Source organism: Hylobates moloch, unplaced genomic scaffold (assembly GCF_009828535.3).
Source record: "Hylobates moloch isolate HMO894 unplaced genomic scaffold, HMol_V3 SCAFFOLD_8, whole genome shotgun sequence".
NCBI classification, from domain to species: domain Eukaryota; kingdom Metazoa; phylum Chordata; class Mammalia; order Primates; family Hylobatidae; genus Hylobates; species Hylobates moloch.
In genome coordinates, this window is record NW_026652283.1 from 75,671,583 (window position 1) to 75,694,340 (window position 22,758).

General features: G+C 47.8%; 1 protein-coding gene across 10 annotated transcripts in view; it reads right to left on the bottom strand.

Annotated features, from left to right (window-relative positions):
* Nucleotides 1-22,758, bottom strand: part of CACNA1D (calcium voltage-gated channel subunit alpha1 D) — a 320,672-nt gene that overhangs the window by 49,224 nt on the left and 248,690 nt on the right. For 5 of the 10 annotated variants that reach the window (XM_032161274.2, XM_032161273.2, XM_032161268.2 and 2 more), the window contains 9 exons: nucleotides 19,967-20,073; nucleotides 18,395-18,482; nucleotides 17,515-17,622; nucleotides 17,371-17,423; nucleotides 15,806-15,952; nucleotides 13,759-13,960; nucleotides 11,321-11,479; nucleotides 9,556-9,666; nucleotides 1,146-1,229 (listed from right to left, as the gene is read on the bottom strand). In XM_032161274.2, the coding sequence (XP_032017165.1) occupies nucleotides 1,146-1,229; nucleotides 9,556-9,666; nucleotides 11,321-11,479; nucleotides 13,759-13,960; nucleotides 15,806-15,952; nucleotides 17,371-17,423; nucleotides 17,515-17,622; nucleotides 18,395-18,482; nucleotides 19,967-20,073 (1,059 nt within the window). Of the gene's footprint in view, nucleotides 1-592; nucleotides 677-1,145; nucleotides 1,230-9,555; nucleotides 9,667-11,320; nucleotides 11,480-13,758; nucleotides 13,961-15,805; nucleotides 15,953-17,370; nucleotides 17,424-17,514; nucleotides 17,623-18,394; nucleotides 18,483-19,966; nucleotides 20,074-22,758 lie in introns of all 10 variants that reach the window. The other 5 variants (XM_058442361.1, XM_032161269.2, XM_032161275.2 and 2 more) reach the window with 1 other exon arrangement.

The window sequence follows — 22,758 nt, forward strand, 5'->3', positions numbered from 1 at the left end:
CTGGTTCACCCTCGGCCCTCTTTTCCCTGGCCCAAGCAGCCTTCCGCTGGCTGGCATCACCCTTTGGGTGTGGGACGTTCACCAGTGTCACCAGACTCAGAGCAGACACGGTACAGGTGAGGGCACCGGCAGCAGCCGCCACACGCTCAGGGCATAGCTGGCTGTGGGGTCTCCCGCCTGTGCCCTCACAGAACCATCGTGGGGATGAGGGTGCACGTCAGTAACTCCATGTACAGCTGGAAAGACTGAGGCACATAGCACTGGATGACTTCCACGGTCACACGACTGGTGAGTGACAACATTCACACGGACACACAATTAACTCCCAGCCCTTATAACTTTAATTAGATCTTTCGAAATACTGTTCTAGTTCCAAAAGGCAATTCTACATAGACTTCCCCACTCTTTTTCAGGGGAAGGAGATAGAGATGGGGTGAGATAGAGGAAACTACAAATTATCCTTAGTCTTTCAAAATAAATTTGTGTCTCGATTTCTAAAGTGTGTGGAGATTTAAGGGCAGGGCCTCTAGTCTCTTCTACATCAGACTTAATGAAAACAACCACGATATAGGACACAAAGTTTGCTACTTACATTCACTTCAGTTATAGCAATATCAACGACGCTACCAACAACAATTAAGGCATCAAAAGTGTTCCATGCATCAGTGAAATAGTGCTGTTAGGGCAAGCATTCAGAAGCCACAGAGGAGAGGAAGCACCACAGGAAAAAAGAAGAAAAGGACAGTGTTATAAAAGGGGAACATTCTGGCATCGCGCCACACGGCTACTTGAAACATCCCCCTAAAATAAACATGTTACAGATACGCCACTGTGGGTATCACTTCTGACACAGCAAATGAAAACAATTAGAGACATCCTATCTTACCTTGCCTACTAGTGACCAGGGTAAATGCTGCGAAAAGGCCTGTCCTCCAAAAGGTGATTTGTGTCTACAAAAGGCCCTGGGATAAGGCTCTACCCTGAAATGCGTCTTGCCTACAGCTCTCATTAGGAAATCCTAGTTTCAGATCAAGTGACTGGTATCTGTGACTTGTCCAGGTGATGCCACTGCAGGGCAGGGAGCGGAGTATGCACAGACAGAGGAGAGAGGACACAGGTGGCGGCCACGCCAGGTGCATACTCACGTCTGCTTCGCTGAGGGCCACGTCTATAATGCTGCCGATTACGATGAGGGAGTCAAACGTGTTCCAGGCGTCACTAAAATACCCCTGGACAGAGCAGGCGAGGGCAGATGTTTATGAGCATGTATGAATGACCCGCCACACGGACCATATAGGGGCGAATCCGAGTCCCTGCCACACCCATGGCACCCAGGTGGGGTGGGAAAGCCAAACGGGAGGTAACAATACTGTCCACTGGTGGAAAGGGGCACAGCAGGGTGGTTGTGCACCTTTATGTGTGAGAGAAGGTGCACGCACACACACACACGCACGCGTGCATACACACACACACACACTTTCACGGTCCTGAGTGGCACCAAACCAAGCAGAATGTCTACAGGGCAGAGGAAGGCATTTTGGCAACCTTGTCCCGGTACCCAGAGGGAGGATCCCAAACCCTCACGAGCTGATGGACTCCTTCCTTAGAATCTCCATTCACCCCACTTAAAGAGCACTGTCCCCAGGCATTGCACACATTTCCATTTCTGTGCGCCTTCAAATGGGCCAGCAACGTTCTCCAGTCCTCGCAAGTCCAGCCTGTATTACAAAGGCCATGCCTTGTGGCAGGATGACTGAGACAAGTCCCTGTCTTCAAAGAACTCTCAGTGTAGAGGACATAGATGGGTAGATAATGGCTTACAGGGACACAGGCACCGTGAGGCACAGCGTCGTGGCAGAGACCCTGGCTCCTGGTCGTGGGGGTGGTGTTTAGTGTGGGGCAGTCAAGGCAGGTTCTATAGTAGAAAAGAGTATGGAATGAAGAGGATGTTCCAGGGCTCCCTCTGTCCTTCACAGAAGCCAAGAGGCTTCTTCTTCCATCTCAGCTTTTGCTTTCTTTCCCTCCCACTTTTCACCCTCTAGGCTGAGAGGAGTCCTTCCCATCCTTCAAAAATAGTACCAGGTTCCTCCCCACCTCCTGACGTCTCTGCGATCCTAACTGCCTAACCCCAACTCCATCTGTTCAACTTCACCCTTCTTCAAGGTCAGATAAATGCTCCTTGACGAAACCTTCCCAGTCCTGGCTGTCTGCACTCCCTCATGCTGACACTGAATCTCTTATGTACTGATCGCTGAACATGGGGTCTTTGTCTGCAGCTCTACCAACCAAAAGCCCTGAAGGATGATGACTGTGCTGCATATTCAGTCCCCCAACTTCCCTAACCCCATTATCTAGCCAGAGCCTTGAACCCAGTCAGTGCTTGACATGTGCGATGTCTCCTTTGTCCACCAACTTGCACCCTGCCTGTCATCCAGCTTTGTCTGGTTGTTTGTTCAGGTCCTCCTGTCTTGCAACAATTTTGAGGGTACAACATCCCCACAATTGTAACTTAAAATCTATATGTATGTGCCGGACATTTTATATCTTCTTCCGGCATCAGCACGGCAGGTGCTAAATGAGTGCCTGTGGTCTCTCGACACCCCTGGGAAGCTCCCGGTTGGAGAGGGTGGTGGGGAGATACTGCACAGAGAGCCAAAGGGGCAAGGGACTGACTGTCAAGATCAACAGCTCTGTCTATAAACCAACTGTGTTTTTCCAAAGAGTCTGGACACTTTTTGGAAATGAAAATTCAGGTACATATTATATAAAATGGGGCCCAGCATGTTTACAACTGGGTACATTTAGTGCTGCATTAAGAAAACCAGAACAAAAAGTACTTTGAGGTGTCAGGTCCCAGAAACTTGTGATCAAACACAGACCCTGAAGAAGCCACTGCAGAGCCACAGCCTTTTGCGACAGTATAGAAGATGTGGACGTGCTGACTGTCCTAACAGCTGGAGTAGGGATGTTTATTCTAGTCACCATCCATCAGTCCAGGTGCATTTACGGGGGAGCTATGACACTGACTTAGGGTTTCCTTCTTAAATTTCATCTTAATAATGTAAGATTCTCCCACCCAACTGCCGCGGTTTCTAACCAACTCTCCACCTCTCTCCCCACCCTATGATCACAGTGCCTCTCTCCCATTTTACCCTCACTGACTGCTACCCTCCCTGGCCCATCTATCAGCAGACAAAAAGAATTTGTGAGCCCCAAATCTGATGATCTATGTATAAAAGTCTAATGGGAAGGTCTATTTTAAAAACAGCACAGCTTATGCTTTTTAGCTTTCCTTTGCATGAATTCATGATTCTTGGCTGGCAAAACTGAGCAGAGATGGGCCGCCTTTGAGGTCTAGAGTAGCAGTCAGAGGTGAGATCAAGAGCTAGCCTCAGGTTGTAAGGGAACACAGCAGAGTTTCCTTCATCCAGGAAGTCTCCTAACAAGAAAGCCAGCTGAATCAATGTGCTTAGTGTTACAGCTGACAGCTCCTGTTGTGAATGGATAACAAGCAGTTCTCTGACTGGTGGCAGTGCCACAGACCACACTTGGAGGGGCAGAGCCTGCCCTTTTCTTCACGGAGTTAAGAGTAACTCAAAAGCTAAAGAAAGTGCAGTGATCCTTCCCCTCCCCTCTAGGGAGGAATTTACACCTTGATCAAACACTTGGTCACAAGTAGCAACTAGACCTCCAGAGTACTGACAGGGCAGAGGAGATCCAGCGTTCGCCCTTTGCGCCTGCTGTGGTGCGTGCCCCAGCCCCACTTGCATTTGTACCGTGTGCGCCGCTTCTCTCCGTTATTTATGTCATTTCCCAGAGACCAAACCCACCACATGGGTGCTGGAGGCCAGCCTCTGACTTTGAGATTTTATTCCTGAACAGCTCCTCTCTCCCTCTCTCCAGAATTATCAGTGTTCTCCCCTTCAGGCCATTTCCATCAGCCTATAAGATATTCTCAATGCTGGTGCACTGTGATGGATAAAATCCGTTTAAATCAACACAATAGGGGCTTAACATTTCCTTGGGGTCTTGGAATTGTTTGGCAATTTCATTGACTCTCTCTCCAGAAACCCCTCACACTCACAAAACTGGGCCCAAATTGGAATGATTGATGGACTGAAGGTTGACACCCTTAATCTAGGAAGCAGAAGACAGGTGGCTGAAATCACAGGCTCTGACCAGGTGGCTCTGACAGGAGTCCAGGGGAGGGAGAAAATGTCAGCCCTCCCATTCTTCCCAAGTACTGTTTCCCTATTTAGTAGCCTCTTGTTTAATAAAATCACCGTCAAGTGGCATGACTCAGTTCCCCCACCCTTCTCCCACCAAAGGCACCATATTACCTTTGTAACCAGAAGATAAGATATAAGAAATGACACGGCTCCTAACAGAGGGCCCCTCTCCCTGCTCTCTCCTCTTGGCCTATGATGATGTGTTCTCCTACAACTGAATTCTGAGGCCAGAACCTCTCAAGTGGAACCAGCAGTCAAATCTATATTACTTTTGTATCCAGCTCTACCTGTCTGAAAAGACCAAACAAGTCAGCCACACGCAATATGTATTGCACAGAAACATTTCTGACTCTGGAAATTTAAAATCATAAACCAGACTAACGTGGGCCTCAGGGTCAGGAAGCACCACTATGTCTAAGAACCCTATTCTCATCATCCATCAGTGTTTGTCTCCTGCTGGACAGTGGGCTCCCGGAAGGCACATCTCTTCTTATTCCTGGCCCTCTTGCCAGGATATGGCACAGGCGTTGCACATGGTAAGGGGGCAATGTTTGTGGAATGGTTGCAAATGGGAAACAAGAAAAGTGGCCCAAGTTCAGATTCCTTTTGTTGCCTGGATTCACTCCCATCTGCAGATCAGAAGAAGCCTACATAAATAATGTGCCTTTTGTCATTGACCATGGCAGCCAAATCTCTTACCCAAGCTGGCAGGGATTATTTGGGTAGCATTTGACCCAAGTGATAACCCAAAGTGCCAACTTTTGGTAGAAACTATGCCTGACAGCTTTCTAACTAGCAAAAGCCTTTCCAAAGGTAAGCGGGGGATTAAGGGAAGATGTGCTCCACTCTGCTCTACCCAGATACCCTGCGATAGAAAAGCAGGTATCGTCTCATGCCCAGAGGCTGCACTTCCAGGATCAGCCCTTTATTCCTTTCTTCATTCCACCAATCTTACTGAGCTACCACCAGGAAGCAGGCATCATGTGAGGTACCACAGAGCCAGAAGCAGAAGACTCAGCCTGAGACCTCAAGCAGCTGCTCACCAACAAACAGAGAGGCAGACATGGAGTAGTGTTGGTAATGATGGTGCATAGTAGGCCCCCAACAGATGCACGAGCGGAGGAGAGGGCTGGCTCTGGCTGGGGTGAGGATGCTGTCTCAGAGAAGATAACATTTCCCACAGGCCTTCAAGGATAACGAAGAGGAAGCAGGGCATCTAGACAGAGGCGCATGGGCAGGGAAAGGTCTAGCATGCCAACACTCGGGGATGGGGTGGGGACGAAGAAATAGCAGGGAGGGAATGGCAGGAAATGAGGGAGAAATATACAGGGGCCAGTGCTTCATGGAGGACTTTGAATATCCGACTAAGAAAATTGTATATGCTTTCCCAAGCAATAGGTGGCCAGGGCCAAAATATCACTGCAAGAGTGGTCTGGTCAGCTTTGGGCTTACAAAGGGAGTACGCAGAAGGGCTGAGGCCAGAGGCAGGGAGATCATTTTGAAGGCAGGGAGGCATAGTAGCTCAGGAGAGAGAAGGGCAATGCAGGTCTGCATGCCACAGAGGTGGCCACTGACGCTCTGGCATGTATGCATCTTACCAGGCAAGAAGGGGACCAGGAGAGGGCTCTGGGAAACTTCAATGTCAAAAGGACAGGATGGAGCCCAACAAGAAGCCCAATGTAAAGTTCTAAGGACAGTAATATTTGGTTTCAAGTATTATTTGCCATTAAAAGTAAATCTCCTAGAATAGATGGGGTCGTGAAGAACTGAAAAAAACAGTGTCAAATTTTCTCTCCGGCAGGTGGAAAAGGTACTCTAGGAAGATCACGAAGAAGCTCTACTCTTGCAAGGGACTCTGGAGCAGCAAACAGAGCCCTCGAAGGCAGATGAGGACTCAGTGCCCATTCTGCATCAGCTCTGCACAGCAGCATGAGGACAGCACCAAAACACTTTCTTCTTTCCCCAAACCTAATTTCTCCTTACTTTTTCCAGCCCAAGTAGCTAGGCGTATAAATTAGTATATTTTCAGGGTAGAATCAAGATCAAAACACTTAAAGGACTAAGATGGGAACAAAGTATGGCTCACTGGAGAAGGCCAGTAACCGCAGCAAACAACATGGCCTAGAATGCAGCCTGGACGAAACGCCAGATGGGTAACATCCCACAAAGAGGGAATGCCAGACAGACCAGGCTCTTCTTACTCCACGGAAGTGCTCTCATACTTACTGCGGCCAGCACTTTGAGAAAGGCCCTTCTTAGTCAATCTTCCTCCTTGGAGCAAGAGAACTTGTTGGGGAATTCTAGCAGCTGGAGGGAAAGGCTTGGAGAATGGGGCTTGTGTCTCACCTAAACTAGGGCCTGCTTTTGAAAACCCTACAGACGCCTAGTTGACTCCAAGTTGAAAGCAGGACCTAGGCTGCACCAGGTCAATGCCCAGCTACCGGACTTTCCCTTTGGGAACCCACAATCGGCTAAATCACCTGCTTGCTTTTCCCGGACGTTTTTGCGCCTCGGCTCCTAGCCACCTTCCACTCTTGCCTGACCAGTGCTCCAAAATGCCTCTTCCTCTGCGGTGAGATGGCCTCTTCCACCATGGAGGCTCCCAGCTCGGGTTTCCTCCCTCTGTCCACCTCCCACCTCCCTCTGGGCTAGCAGAGGCTGGGTTATCTCATCTCCCATGACCTTGGGCCATTTCCCTCTAAATATGCTCTCTCAGGAAGCCCAGTTTCTCCATCAAGCTCCCTTATATAAAATAAGTCCTTAAGGTCAGATTTCTCAACTTTCTTTAACCCTTCCTTCTCGAAATGCCTTCTCGCCTACCAGTAAGAATTTTGTCTTTGTCTTACCTCACTTTCTTTACTTATTTTATGAAGCAACTGAAACCCTGCCACCCTGTGTCCCCTAACAGAGATACTAATGAGTCCTCCTAGAAGGTGTACCTCACTCAGTGGAGAACCGTGCCATGAGGGGCCCTGTTACAAAGCTCCTCCCATGAGACAAAGGCTCTCCTGAGATGAGGCTGAGGTCCCATGTGGTCATCTCCTCAGAATATGCCTCCTTCTGCAGCCTTGACAACCTTGTTCTTCAGCCCGACTACCCCACCGACCAGGAGGGACGACGCCTCCCTGGCTTCTTTGTGAAAGACCACTTGCCTGGGCTGGGCTTGTGAACACCAAAGAGAAGAGCAAGAAAAAAAGGACAGGAAAAATTTTAAGGAGGGCATTGCTTCTTGGTGAACCAATACTCCCCCACTCATCCAGGCACACGATATAAACTCAACCTCCCCTGGCCGGGGGGAACACGGCGACAGCGCTCTTCAAGTGTGGAGATGCGCTGCTGCTGTCTTAAAAGTTCTCCCAATTGTAATGTGAGGTTGTCTAATGCTATGAAGACATCTTGCTGAGTGAAACTACAAGCAGTACAATTTCCAGCAGAAATCAACCATTTAAAAACTCTGATCTGTCAGTACTGATTATAGCTTAGCTACTCACTTCCCTTTGATATCGCCTAGCTGTTCACACGCCACTGAACTCTCCTCCCAGGTTTGGAGATCTGGGCAACTGTCAGCCTACTGGGCAGTGCACTACTGGGCTGTCAATGCACTGGCCTGCTGAAGGGAGCAAGCACACACATGAACACACATGCACGTGTGCACACACACACTGACTGACACACACACACACACACACACCATGGGTGAGTGTGCTTTCTCTTCAGCCTGGAGCAAGCTTTCAAAAACTTCAGAACTTAATCACCTGGCAAGGGAAGACATGGCCCAGGTATCTGGGAAATGTTCCACAGAGAGGTTCCATGTTGCATTTCTCAAGTACCTTCGATGTTCTTACTTTGCAACCTTTTCCATCAGTCCAGACAAATATTGTTCAAAGAAGTAAAGGTGAGAGGGAAGCAAACCAAAATCTCAAAGGAAATTAAGATGAATTTGGAAAAGGAGGAAATGTTTATGTATGTAGATATGGACAAGTCACAGTAGATGATAACATCTGGCCATGCATTAGGTGCCAAATTTGACCCCACTGCAATCACCCCAATTAATCACTTACAAATGTCCTTTCTTTTTGGTCCACAAAGATCTGATAAAGATTGCATAGAGATTAATTCAAATTAAAGAAAGGAACAGTTTGGAATTAGAATTTCAAGGAACTATGGAGTATGTGAAACCATCCATTTCATAATCCATGTCTAACTTAATTAAATCAGTGTCGTCAGATACCTTACACAGAGATAACTAACAGGGTCACTGAACTCTGTCATCTCTAACTCTCAGAGTTTTTGGCTGTACTGGGAAAGAAACTGAGGGCCAAATATCCCACATTTCAGCTTGGTGTGGCTCCTCTGTCTAGGCTTTTAGAATGAGGGAACATCCTTGCTTGATGATGATGAGGGTGGTGGTGCGGGTAGGAGCAGCAGTGGCCGACAGTCTGCAGCGTGGCGCTACACGCCAGGCACTCTGTTAAGCAGTGCGTATATGGGAACTCTTGACTCCTCATGACAACCCCATGAAACAGCACTATTAGCATCCTCATTTTATGGGTGAGGAAGTCGAGGCACAGAGAAGTAAGGAACTTGTTTCAGCTGTAAGTGCCAGAGTAGAGATTTGAATCCAGTCCAGTTCCCCAACTATGCAATTTGACACTGAACTACACTGCCCCTTATCTGGCAGCCACTGACAAGTGGGAAACTAAATTCACTCCCTTCCAAAGGGGTACAATACGCTGAGTCGTCGAGCACAGTTGAACACATTTCATGTCTCATTTTGTGTTAAAGTCAAGTGAAATTTTTCTAAATTAAGCAAACAAAAGATGGTATGGCTGTGAGAGGTCTGCAGCTGGTATCAGCACTTCCCTTAAAGGGTAAAAAGGATGCTGCTGCAGACCAAGAACAAACAAAACAAAGTCTTTAGACTAGATATCTGAAAGTATAATCAGGGTCAAATTCTTTCTGATGGGGTATGTTCAAATATTTTCTCTAGTGCTCAAGTAATGAGGCAGGTTTCCCTGACACAGCATGATACGTACTATTCTAGAAACAGAAAACTGGCTTTCAAAATAATATCCAGTTTACAAATTCCCAATTCTAATCTCCCTTCTTCTGTTTCTCAGAATTGTTTTCATGAGGTTTTGTTCTTGCAGATTCATTTTCCCATATGTACACACATGCTCTAATCAGATTTTAATGTTCTCAGGTGGTAACCCAGTTAGCGGCCAGAACAATTTAGCATAATTCAGTAACAAAAGACTAACAGGAAGCCGGTACTTTTCTAGGGTGACTCAGCAACAACCTTTGAAAAGTGGGTTCTGCAACTCACCTTAGGCTTAAATGCGATGACCTTCAAAACCATCTCGACGGTGAACACCCCAGTGAAGACCATGTTCAGAATGTCCATGGCATCATTGAACATCTTGGACTGCTCGTAGTGCTATGGATGAAGACAGAGGGACCGTTCTCAGAGCCTCGGCCACAATCTCACATGCTTGCACATGGAGGCTCCCAGCCCTCTGTGCCCCTGCAGGCATCCTCCATAGCCCAGCACCCTCGCTCAGCAATTCCACCGGCATTGCAAGGTCACGTGGTGAACTCCCACAAAGTGTAGGGGGGTCTGTGACAAGATGAGGATGATTGATGAAGGGGGACAACATATCCATTTCCTCTGCCCAGGATAAAGGGAATTCACCCTTTCTTCTGGCAGGGCTTTATGTTGAGGGCCTTGACCAGAGCACAATGCAGATACCACCAAAATGTCTATGAATAAAGGTAGAATTTGGTTAGGGATAAATTTTATGCCATGTAAGTTTATGTTGAATAAAAGGCAGTGTTTTCTTGATTTTACACTTTTTCCTACGTCAGCACACAGTCCTTTTCATTCAAAAAGAACTCTTAGGTTAAGAAAAATGCCAGAAAATTTATCCCTATCTTGAGACCTACTGTCCAGACAGCACTGAGAGCTGGTTTGATGTGCTGGAGTTCTTAAAGTCAGGGCAAAAGCTGGCTCTAGACCTTGGTCTTTGCTTCCTGTCCTCATGGAGTATCTACTAGGCAATGTAACTTTTGAAAACATTCACTGTTAATACCACACTATAATCTGACTTGGCCAATTAAACTGAATTGCATTTCTTGCCCCCATTGGAATAAGAAGTAGCTGTAACTCAGGTCAAACTCAACACTTCATCAACTGGAAAATTCCCTACTGCCATGCTGAGAGCCACCTGAGGACAGGAGTGTGACTTATGTTTTGTTTTCCAACATTGGGTGTTACTCTGTGACAGGCCCAGATCAAAGTGTCCGAAGGGGCCGGGCGCGGTGGCTCACGCCCGTAATACCAGCACTTTGGGAGGCTGAGGCGATGGATCGCCTGAGGTCACGAGTTCGGGACCAGCCTGGCCAACATGGTGAAACCCTGTCTCTACTAAAAATACAAAATAGCTGGGCATGGTGGCATATGCCTGTAATCGCAGCTACTCAGAATGCTGAGGCATGAGAATCACTTGAACTCAGGAGACGGAGGTTGCAGTGAGCCGAGATAGCGTTACTGCACTCTAGCCTGGGCTACAGAGTGAGACTGCCTCAAAAACAAAAGGCAAAAAATAAAAAACAAAGTGTCTGAGGGGAATTATCTATAGCATAAACCTTATCTCTAAGGCAGGTGCGACAGATTTCCCCATTTTACTGATAAAGAAATCAAGCCTCGGGGAATTTAAACAACTTTCCCCAAGTCACAGAAAATTCAGAATAAAATCAGGATTGAAATAGCTGTGTATCTCCAGAGCTGTAGTTCTCAACCACTAGCTGGCCACAGGAGGCCCGTGGTAAATGTTTACAGAATTGAGCACCAATGCCAGGCTCCACAGAAATGTTACCTGCCATCACGCTGTACGGATAATTTCTTCAACAAAAGAACTATCTTAAACTCCTACCGTGACAACTGTCAGCCAGAACGGAACTCTGGCCAACCTATAGCCCAGACTCATCAGAAAAACCCCTCCTGTGAGGGGCAGCATTCCACCCTCAGCATTTGGGGTACGGGGCTGTGCGGAATGCCCGGACCTGATCCCCACGGCTGTCTCCATTTTTACCTGCATGGCCAAGCAGAGTGTGTTGAGCATGATGAGGACAAACATCATGTATTCGAAAGGCGAAGAGTTCACCACGTACCAGAACTTGTACTGGTAGGGGTTTTTGGGGATGTATCTCCGCAAGGGACGTGCTTTCAAGGCGTATTCAACACACTGACGCTGCAACAGCAGAAAAGGGCAGAAACGGAGTTCTGAGCACTTGCAGGGAAGGAGGACCCTGTGGTCATCTGCTCTGAAAGAGCTCACCCTACAGCTCCCAGGAAGGGGCCATGGACGACAGTGAAAATGATTACGAGTGACCCCCCTTCCTGCCGCTGGCGCCACTCTTGAGTCACCGAGGGCCCTGCCTCCATTACCTTCGCTGACCCTCCCAGCAAGCTCCGGGTAAGCTGGGTACCTACCCATGTGGCTTCCATTGTGCTTACTAAAAACTGAGGCTCAGAGCTTTTAGCTGTCTTTCCTGAGGCCCTGCAGTGTATACACAAGCAGCAGTGAGGACTGGGTCCAGGCCTTATCACTGCCTTTCCTCTTTATCACACATACAGGGGATCTATAGGTGGATCACACCTATAGTTCCCCTGCCTGTGCTGTCCTCCAGGAAAGGAGGCCAAGTAACCACAGAATCTCACAAGAAATAGAGGGGCTGGCTCATTCCCTGAGACTAGTAGCCTCCTGGCTGCTCCCAGATGGACCTACATGAGATACCCTTCAGGAGCCAGAGTGTGTTAACAATAAACATCTTATGAGGAGCTATCTACATGTCCATCGGGGAGCCTCTGGGCTGGGGAGCTTGTCGTGTTCATTTCAGAATCCCTAGGATGTGGTTAGTAGTGACAGCTGGATTGAACGCAGGTTGGGGCCCAGCTGGAGCACTGTAGTGACAGCTGGATTGATTGGATGCAGGTTAGGACCCAGCTGGAGCACTGTAGTGACAATTGGATTGAACACAGGTTGGGACTCAGCTGGAGCACTTTCTCACTTACTCTGGGCAGTGGGGCTGGTCCACCCTCTGCAGCAGGCCCAGAGGGAACCTCTAGCCCCGAGAGCCGTCTGCTCAGCATTGAGACCCTAGACCTACCCCCACTCTCCTACTTTGACTCTGCATGCAGGCTTCGGACAGGCTCCCAGTGTCTGGGACCCGGCGCTGCTCTGACCTCACATGCTGACTCCAGGGACCCCCAATTCGAGCCTGTGCTGGACCTCAGAGGCTGACACACTTTCAGCGCTGGCTCTGCCTGGCTGGCCTGGCCTTGCTCTGACACTCCTCTTCCTTGGGTGAGCAAATTGCTGGGCCAGACCTCTCCCTGACAATCACTGGTGGAGTCTACAGGGACACCCTGACAACTCAAAGGAAAATCTTCCTGCGAAGCAAACCGGCATGTCCTCGCATTTCCCAGTGGGTACAGCCAGCTATGGCTGGCTTGCCGTGCCAGGGCCACTTCCCCTGAGGAAGCCTAGGCTACCAGATCATTCTTGCTTGCGATGTCATCATCAAAACAGAGACGCTACTGCTAGAGGACCCAGGGAAACTCCCAGAACAGAATATCAATCTTGTAGACTCTTTCAGGGCTGCAAGGAATCTCTAAAGAGCAGCTCCTTAATGCCCTCGATTTAGAGATGAGGGATCAAGCCCCAGCAGGGATCAGAGGGCACCTAGGGTCACAGTGCAGGTGCAGGAAGACAGCCCAGAGCACAGGGCTCCCTCTCCTCACCACGTCACCTGAGCAAAAGGCTCCTACTTCTACCAGATTGGCTAAAACACAGTGCCAGATCAAGAATGATGCCAGTAGAATCTTAGTCCCAAATTCAAAGTTGCTAACTTCCCTGGGGTGGTGTAGGGTATTACCCCCTAGGTCAGCAGTTCTCAACAAGGGCAGCTTTGTCCCCCAAAGGACATTTGGCAATGTCTGGAGACATTTTGGTTACTGCTACCAGGGGAAGAGGAACCACTGGCATCTAACAGCTAGAAGCCAGGGATGCTGCTAAACAGCCTAAAAGGCCCAGGAAACACAACCAAGAATCATCCAGCCTGAAATGCTAATAGCACCAAGGGTAAGAAACTCTGCCCTAAGCAGCTTTAAAGACCATCTCCCAGTAGGGACTGTGAATGTCTGCGTGAGTGGCCACAGCATCCCAACTAAGATTCTGAGCCATCACTAGTGGGTCATGACCATGGCAGGTGGCGTAAGCACTCTCTGATTTCATACCACCAGGTCTGGGGATGGATTTCATAATTATAAAGTCTCATATGTATCTGGAAACCTAACGCTCAGCAGTGATGACTCAAATGGGCTGAGGGTGTGCTTAGAACAGGGCACTAGCCCCAGGGACAGACAGTATGTGGGCACCCTTCTCTGGGTATGGGGAAAATCAGTCAAAAAAGAAGGCACTCCGCTCCTGATCAAGGGACAGAAGCCCAAACAGTGTGTGACTTTAACCTGATTTTTGTCCAGCTCACAGTTCTTATACTCTTTTTCTCCTTGCTCCTGAAATGTAACGATGACAAAGCCCACAAAGATGTTCATCATGAAGAAAGCTACAATGATGATGTAGATGATGAAGAAGATGGAGATCTCCACGCGGTGGTTGTAGATTGGGCCGATGTTCTCTCCATTCGAGTCGATGGCTTTATACAGCAACCTAGAGAGAGAAAAACCAAGTGAGGACCTGCCAAGCCCCCCAGCCCACACGGCCCAGCCCGCTGCCTTCCCAGGTCCTCCCTCTCCAGAACTCCTCTCATGAGCACTCGCTGGGAACCCACCCCAAGGCCGCTAGACACAACCAGGTCTTTCCCATCAGCCTCAGGCCCAAACGGCCAACACTAAGAGGAGGGGGCACCTAGGATATCATCATTGAGGGACTGTTCTGAGGACCTGAAAATCAAAAGATTTCACAAATATCCTAAAACACTCCTTTATATTCAGAGAGGAAGAATATCACGTGTAAGACACTGGAGGAAGTGAAAACTATACACACTGGCAAGACAATAAGTGACCAACCAGAGTAGTTCCAAAGAACTAAGGGTGCTTCCCCAAACAGAGATATGCACTAAAATTAAAGCTATGCCTAGCGGAACTTTTAACAGGAAGAGGGGGATTACTGTAACACCCTCGAGGTCCATTGATCCCCATTCTGATGCAGATTCAACACTTCTGGGGCACCCAGCCCATGCGTAGGCTGCGCGAGACACTTTCACAGCCTCTCCCTTAATCCTCGCATCCATCTGGGAAGGCAGACATTACTATCATCCCCATCATAGGAATATTCAGGGAGGTATCAAAGTGCCACAGTCACACTCCTTGAGGGCAGAGCCAGGAGTTGAGCCGGTTCCTCCAAGCCCTGAGTCCCCAGTTTGCTCCTTTCTCCTCAGCTGCCACCATGATTTGCTCAAGTACAGTGTTCAAAGCCTGACACTATAGCCAGTGCCCGCACACAGTGAAGGGCCTTACGCCATGCCTCTGTTCTCCCGGGATTAAATCCCTAATGAACAAGCCCCACCTGACTGTCTCTTTATCCCACAGGAGCTCCTGAAAATATCTGACTCCTACACACACCCCAAGAACTCTGCTGGCCTGCGAGGCCCAGGCTGCCCACCTCCTGCAGCTCATCTATGCATGGGGACCGGGTATCCAGGACTCCAGGTGTGTTTGCACACTGATGGCAGGAGCTGGGGGTGGGAGCTCCAGAAGCAAAGAGCAACACGAAAGCACAGAGGATTCTCCTTTTCAAATTCTAACTTCTCCTTACCTGCTTTTCTTACTTTACCCATCAACATCTTAGCCATTCTTCAGGACCCTGTTCTGCACATCTAGGACACACCAGACCACCTGCCTGGTTTGACCACTTGACACTGATTTGATTTGGGCTTGAGGTGAGGAAGCACGTTTAGACACTGTTTCCTCCACAGTGCCTAACACGCCATGTTGCACGGAGCTGGTATCTAAGCACGCAGTCAGCCAGAGCCCAGTTAGACATCTCTAACAGGTGGGGAGACACAAGCCTCTGCACAGCATGGTCTGTAAATGAGTGAGCGGGTGCTCAGTAAAAGAGATGGCACAACAGCAACTGTCCGCAACCAGGAATACATTAGTACGAAGTACAAGGAATGAATGAATGAATGAATGAATGAATGAATGAATGAATGAATGAATGGTTTGGGATACCATTCAGACCCTCTTTGGGAGCAGCGGATGGCAGCCTTCCTGACATCCAATGGGCGTTCACAGGACTGAGGCATCTCAGGCCTCCCTGCTCCCACCCAGAGATGCTGCCAGGCACCTCTACCAACCCTGCTTCACAAATCATCCACCTACATAGAAAGAGGCCCTGTGGGTCAAGAAGTGACTGAGAAGTGGCCCAAGGTTAAAAAGCCACAGGGCAAGCCTGCGACACTGGAGAACAGAAATGGGACTGACTCCAGGAGGGAGGGCTCAGCCCTGGGCACACAGGTGCCTCTCCAGAAGACTGTGTGCTCCCTGTACTTACGCAGGCCAGCCCTCAAACGTGGAGACCGTGAAGAGTGCCATCATAGCAGAGAGGACATTGTCGAAGTTGAAATCACTGTTTTGCCAGATCCGCTCACGGACCACAGGACTGTCAACATCCCCATCCTTGTAGAGGATGAAAAGTCCCCTGGAGAGGAGAACAGGTATGGGTCGTCTGGCTTCACACATGACAGGTGGAAGCAGCATAAAGTTGGACACACTGCCCCGATCCCACCTCCAGGCAGGTCACACTCAGTCCGCCCGCCACACAGCTGAGCATAACACCGGCACCGTTTCTCCTCTCCTCGCCCTCCATTTAATCTACTTCACGGCTCAAATAACCATTGAATAACTACCAGTGCAACGTGTATTCTCCAGAGCAGCCAGGCACCGGACATACGTCGTTGGCCGATAAAAACCACAGCACGGTGAGTGTATCTCATACACAATGGGCTTGAGGAGCACTCTGAAGGATCAAAGCTCGGCCACAGAGAACTCTGTAAGCTCTAGGAAACAAACCCACGTATACTCTTCCTGCATTTTAGTTTTTATCAAGTCCCTTTCTCTTCTTACTAATGACATTCCCAATTTTCTTTCCAAAAGAATTCCATTATTTCTGGCAAATTATTTCTCCCAGAACTTCATTTCTGGGAGGAACCCAAGAGATAAAGCCCAGTATCTTTATTTTACAAATGAAGACACAGAGGCTTCAAGAGGGAAGAAACAGTGTCCTCACGCCAATGCCAGGCTGCTCACCTCCAGGGACGCCATGAAGGGTGTGTGAACGGTGCCTCTGGAGGTACAGAGACACAGCCAAATTGTAACTGGTGCTCTCTGACTGCACCTTCTGCTTAAAATAAACCCCAAACCAATGTGCACACACAGTCAGCCAGAGCCCAGTCAGTTACGTCTCTCAAGGGTGGGGAGACACAGGCCTCTGCACAGTCTCAAACTTTAGGCAATGGCTTCCATGACTGCCTTTGTGGTAACTGGACATCCTGGAATGGGAGGCATGAATATCTCCCACCTTGTCTCTCCTCTGCCAGTTCTTGTCTATGGAAATATGGCCAAGATGTAGGCAACAGGAGCCAGGAGAGAGGAAGTCTAAAAAGTCTATCAGGAGAAGGGGCCAGTTCCCAAATACCAGGGAGTTGAGTTTCAAGTTCTGATTTGGGGAAATCATCCACATGGCTGTCATGGAAGCTATTTGCGGCATTTCATCATTGTTATTTCAGGGTTCCCCCAACTCCCACCATTTATAGATTCTCCACCACAAAAGCCATTTATCCATTCTTTTGGGATGACAAAAAGTTTGGAACTAGAGAGAGGTGTTGGTTGCACAACAATGCCACGGATACTATATGCTAAGGAACTGTATACTGAAAACGGTTGATGTTACGTGAATTTCACCTCAACGAAAAACAAACACCATCTATCCACCCACAAGCTGAGCACACAGGCCTGTTTTATTTCATGACCAAAACTTCTGACGTGCCAACATGTGTGAATCCTTGAAGTCTGCTATTTGCTCTTCTAAGTTCCCTACTCCACTCTCAGGACGCTCACCTGCATTCTTCAGGGTTACTTTTGGCTTCATCCGTACAGCGATAGAACTTCCCCTGGGTACAAAACAGACAGGCAGTCAAGCAAATGCAGGCTTCTCCTTAAAGAAATCCACCTGAGTTTTATGCTTGGAGGCAGTCCCTCTACCTTGAACAACTGGACCCCGATACAGGCAAACATGAACTGGAGGAGGGTGGTGACGATCATGATGTTGCCGATGGTCCGGATGGCCACGAAGACGCACTGGACCACGTGCTGCGGAGAGGGCAGAGGGGCGTGACTCTCCTTTGTGATTTTGGCCTTGAGGTAAGCTAACATCAGCCAAGAGTTTCTGTGTTGGCCGGGCGCAGTGGCTCACGCCTGTAATCCCAGCACTTTGGGAGGCAGAAGTGGGCAGATCACTTGAGGTCAGGAGTTTGAGATCAGCCTGGCCAACATGGTGAAACCCCATCTCTACTAAAAATAGAAAAATTAGCTGGGTGTGGTGGCATGCACCTGTAATCCTAGCTACTCAGGAGGCTGAGGCAGGGGAATCACTTGAACCCGGGAGGCAGAGGTTGCAGTGAGTCGAGATGACACCACTGCACTCTAGCCTGGGCGACAAAGCAAGACTCTGTTTCAAAGAAAAAAAAAAAAAAGAAGAAATGCTACAGGTGCAGTGCTGCCTGGCACATGGGCCCAAAGGGTCCCCACCCCATAAATGACTCAGGAAAATAGAAACCCAGTAGCCTTTTACACAGTCTACATGAAAACTAAAAGACTAAAATAAACACAAAGAACTACTAAAAGGTAATAAATGAACAATAATTATAAAGAAAAATATCTTCAATTACCAAAAATAAAGACAATAAATCATAATTTTTAAAATGCCATTAGCACTTGGCACAGGTGGCTGAATTGGTTAGAAAGGTCCTTATAACCCACTTTAAAAATCCATCAGGCCTCAGCTCAGCTCTGCCCAGAAGAGCCAATAATTACAGCCAACCCCAACCCAAGCCAGCCCAGCTGGGAGGAGAGGAATCAAAACCTTAAGTCCTTTTGCTCTGTTGATGGCCCTGAGGGGCCGCAGGACCCTTAAGACCCTCAGAATCTTCACAACGGAGATGGCACTGGATCTAGGGAAGGAGCGGAAGACGGCAGGCAGAGCATGTTATAAATGGACAGGATGCTTTGAGATTCACCCTTTCACTGGATCTTCACTTTAGTATCCCTGCACAGTTAGGGTGGGATCCATGTGGTGCTGAGCTGATCTCTCTTCATGACTCAGAGGCAACTTCTCCTCCCCGCCCACACTAGGCAGCGCCTCCCAAGCCCAGCCCGTGGCACTCACAGAGGCTGACAGGTGCACAGCTAACCTTGGCAGAGACACAACTCACGAACTCTCTTTGTTCTTTCCACTCACTGTAAACGCTAGGTAGTAGCTGGCTTTTAGGCTTCATATATCGTTTGTTTTTGTTTAAGGTTGGAGGTCTGCTGTAGCACTTTGGCACCAGGGCTTCTCTGGCCTTCAAGGAGCTCAGAGTCTGGTGGAGAGATGGGCAATCCCAACCTAGTGTGGCACATGACGGGGGTAAATGCGGTGTGCTCAGCCAGGGGAGTACAACCTGTGGGGGTGGGGCAGGGGGAGCCTGGGAAGGACTCTGGGGTGGGGGTGGTGATAGCCAGGTGAGTCCCAAAGAAGGAGTGGGGGTTAGCGAGGACAATAGGGAGGGGGGCTCCAGTGTGAGGGAGCAGCATGTACAAGGATGCGACACAAGAGAATGCAGCTTTCTGCTGCACCCCAGATGGCTGAGTGTGGCCAGAACACATGCTCAGGAGGAAGTGGGCAAGGCTGCAGCTGGAGAGGACATGAACAGCCTGGGAGTTAATAGGAGCTGCAAAGATGTTAATGCAAATAGCCTTCCAAGCTATGATCACAGGGTTCCCTCAGTGGGAGGCGAGGAGGATAATACAAAGGGCTGTTCCAAGCAGAGGTCTTTGGTCTTCCTAGGAGGGTAGGTCCTTTCCACTTCTCTTTAGCTTAGAGGGCATGTGTGTGCATGTGTGCTCATACGGGGGAGATTCTATGCTCAGCACCTGAACAGAAGTGCTCACAGGTCAGCAAGAAAGCAAGGCCACACCTGATGCTTTACTGGAGCCTCTGCCCCACACCCCTGGGGATGGTAGGCAGTACTCAGCAATGGCTGTTCCCACCAGAAATCGCTAAATGCCATGGAAAAGACCTGGGGCCCTGACTTTCAGCCTTGGCTCCCTCCTAGCTGAAACATTTTACAGGCCAAAGAAAAAGTCCTAGCAGGTTCTATCTCCTGAAAATCAAAGGAAGTTCTCCATATCTAAGCTGGAAAAACTTTCACCTCAGTTGAAAGCAAATTTCACAGATAGTAATAAGCTCAACTTAGCAGCAGGCACAAAAAGAAAAAAAAAAAACACAAGAAAACATGAATTGTCTCAATGCTTTCTGGAATGGGAGCAAATTAAATAAACCTATATAACTAAATATAATCATGAAAATGATGCCCAGCCTTTATCAATTATGTTAAAATCCCTTACATAAACCATTCAGGCCAGCAGTTCTGGGCACACACCCCAGAATACTTACTGAATCCCAAATGACACCAGAGACACCCCAACCACCAGCATATCCAGCAAGTTGAAGTAGTTCCTGCAGAAGGCCCCTTTGTGGAGGAAAGCTCCAAAAGTTGTCATCTAGAAGAAGAATCATGGATGATTTACCGGTTTTTGTCTCCAGAGGAAAAGAAACCTGGGCTCTTCGCAAAATCTTGAGGAAAGTATAACTTCATTAAGAAGTGTGCATTAAGAAGTCAGAAATGTAAACCAATGGGGTTGAGCCACAGGATAATTTGTTCAAACAAAAATCAAAAAGAGGCAGCTTATTTTGGATACATTTTAAAAGAAGAAACCAATTTAGGCTTTATTACAGTGATCACAGGTTTCAAGTATGAATACACCGTTGGCATGTCCAAAGAGCCTGTCTAAGAGAGGCTCCACATGACCACATTCGTCAAAAGGTAAGTGCTGTCCAGAGAGCCCACTTCCCCACAAAGCGCTGGTTCTGGCCCATCTGAGGCCATGGTAGAGCCTACCTTGTTTCAATTAAGCCTTCCCAGTGGGGGCTTGAATTCAGGGCTCCCAGGCTCTATGGACCTACATCCCTTTTCCACATAGGCCCCTTATTGTTCCTAATGGTCTTTAATGATGCATCCATCCTAAGCAATTCCTCCAAGTCTAATGACACGTGCCAGGCATGGCTAGGAAGCCAGGTGGCGTCTCACCTGAGCCAGTCTCAACGGATCTGTGCTCACCTGCCACATGTACCTGGAGCAGCTATTATGGGTGCTTCAGTGAGATTTCTATTGGTGATGGAAAAAGAGTTTAGTTCCCCAAAGTAAAAATAGCAAAATATATACAGATATTTATTTTAAAACAAAAAGGTTGGAGAAGGCTCAGATAAGTACAGTATAAGAGAGGTAGAGGTGGGAAATATTACATTGAACCTTATGAAATCGCCAGTGTTCAACCCTTTTTGACCTACAAAAATGGCAATTTCATAGGGCTTAAGCAAATAACCAAACAGCCTTCCAAATCTCCCCAAGGCCACCAGGAACCATCGTCTCAGATATTAGACACCATCGTCTCAGATATTAGACACTTCTTGGTGAGTCTCCATTTTCTGAATCCTTCTTGTTTTAGCTTATTTTCCATTCTCTAAAATACCTTCAAAATGAAGAACGACTCAGAAGATTTAAGTCAGTGAAGCAATTCTACAGAAATTAAAAAGTAACAATCACTTTTTTCCTTTTAAATAATCCTGTGTCTAATTTTCCCCAAAGCCCAAGGGTAACTATATTCATTTAACAACTTAAAAATGTGGAGAGTAAAATAAAACCTCAATTAACCAGGCTAACAGACTAAGTAGAACAGCTTCCCATTCACTTTGAAAAGAAGTCAAATTCTAAAACCAAGAAGCTGAGGCAGAAGCAAAGCCAGTGAGTGTTCTGGTGGTACCCTCCGACCCCCACCACTGTGCATTCTGCATCCACAGGCCCTCCCACAGAGGCCTCATCAACAAGAGCTGGTCACTGTCCCACTGCACACCTCTGACTTAGGAGAACTGTCAACCAAATTCATCGGCTTAAAGGCAGGAAAATGAACTCAAATTTTTAGATTTTTAAGAAACGTGTAAACAGTTGTTGGTTGGCTTTATGCTGTTTCAGGAAGCAAAAAATAAAAAAATAAAAAAACCAACCTCAAAAAACTAACCACCTCATTCCCTGACCACATTAATTGAGGTTTCATTTTATATAAGATTTTGTAAAGAGCCCAAGTTCCACAATAGTCCGATGCAAAATACATTTTGCCTGAGTTGCACACACACAAATTCCCCAATGGCTTAAAGAAAACCATGGTTAAAAGTCTGCATTTCCCAGCTTGTCTCCCTACTAGGAGATGGTTGCCCTGACAGTTCTGATGGGCCACGTTCTCCCAGAACCACAATGACCCACGCCCTGTGGTTCTTGGCCAGTTTTGGATAGGTTCTTGGAACTCTGCTGTGGTCTCCAGCACTCTAAGCACATAAAGAATGGGCTCCCCATGGGGCAGACTTCACAGTCAGTACACAAACCACATGCAGCAATGGCAGCTATTAGCTCATGCATGGGCAGTACATTTAGGTAACCCCGGCCAAAGGGCGCTCCTTTTGTGTAAATGTAAGCCCATCCATTAAAACAGACAGAAAATACCTTAACACAAATAGACCCAAGTCATCTTGCAAATCCTATTGCAAGAAAATAGTGTGTTACTATTTTAGGTCCCCAAAAGCACAATGCAGTCAGAGAAACAAAAAGAGAGACGTCCTCTTCGTAGGATAAATGCTTTTCCTCTGACTTTGATGCCAGAAAGGGTGGAAAAAAGTTCACACATAGTGATATATGTGTTATCAGTTGACAAATTCCAGAGGGTATTTTTTTAAATGAGCAAAATATAACTCTCAACCACTATCATGAAGCCAGAGTGGCTCCTACATGCATTCAAAGGTTAAAAAGAAAGAGCAACGACAAGTTGGAATGGTCACAGGAAAAAAAAAAATCTTCGGTTTAAAAAACAAACAAAAAAAAACTTAGCTCAACCAAAAAAAAAAAAAAAAAAAACCCATAAAAAATCAAAAGCACTCCACGCTTCTTTCCTGTGTGTCACACGCAGGAGCAGCCCTTAAACACACTGCCGGGTAACCTGTTACCTTTAAAATGATCTCAAATGCAAAAGTACCAGTGAAGACATAGTCTGCGTAACCTAGCATCTGGAAGGCAAACAAAGAAGTGCAACTATTATTGCTCCAGCTGCTGTGGAGTATGTGAAGATCAAGGAAAATCC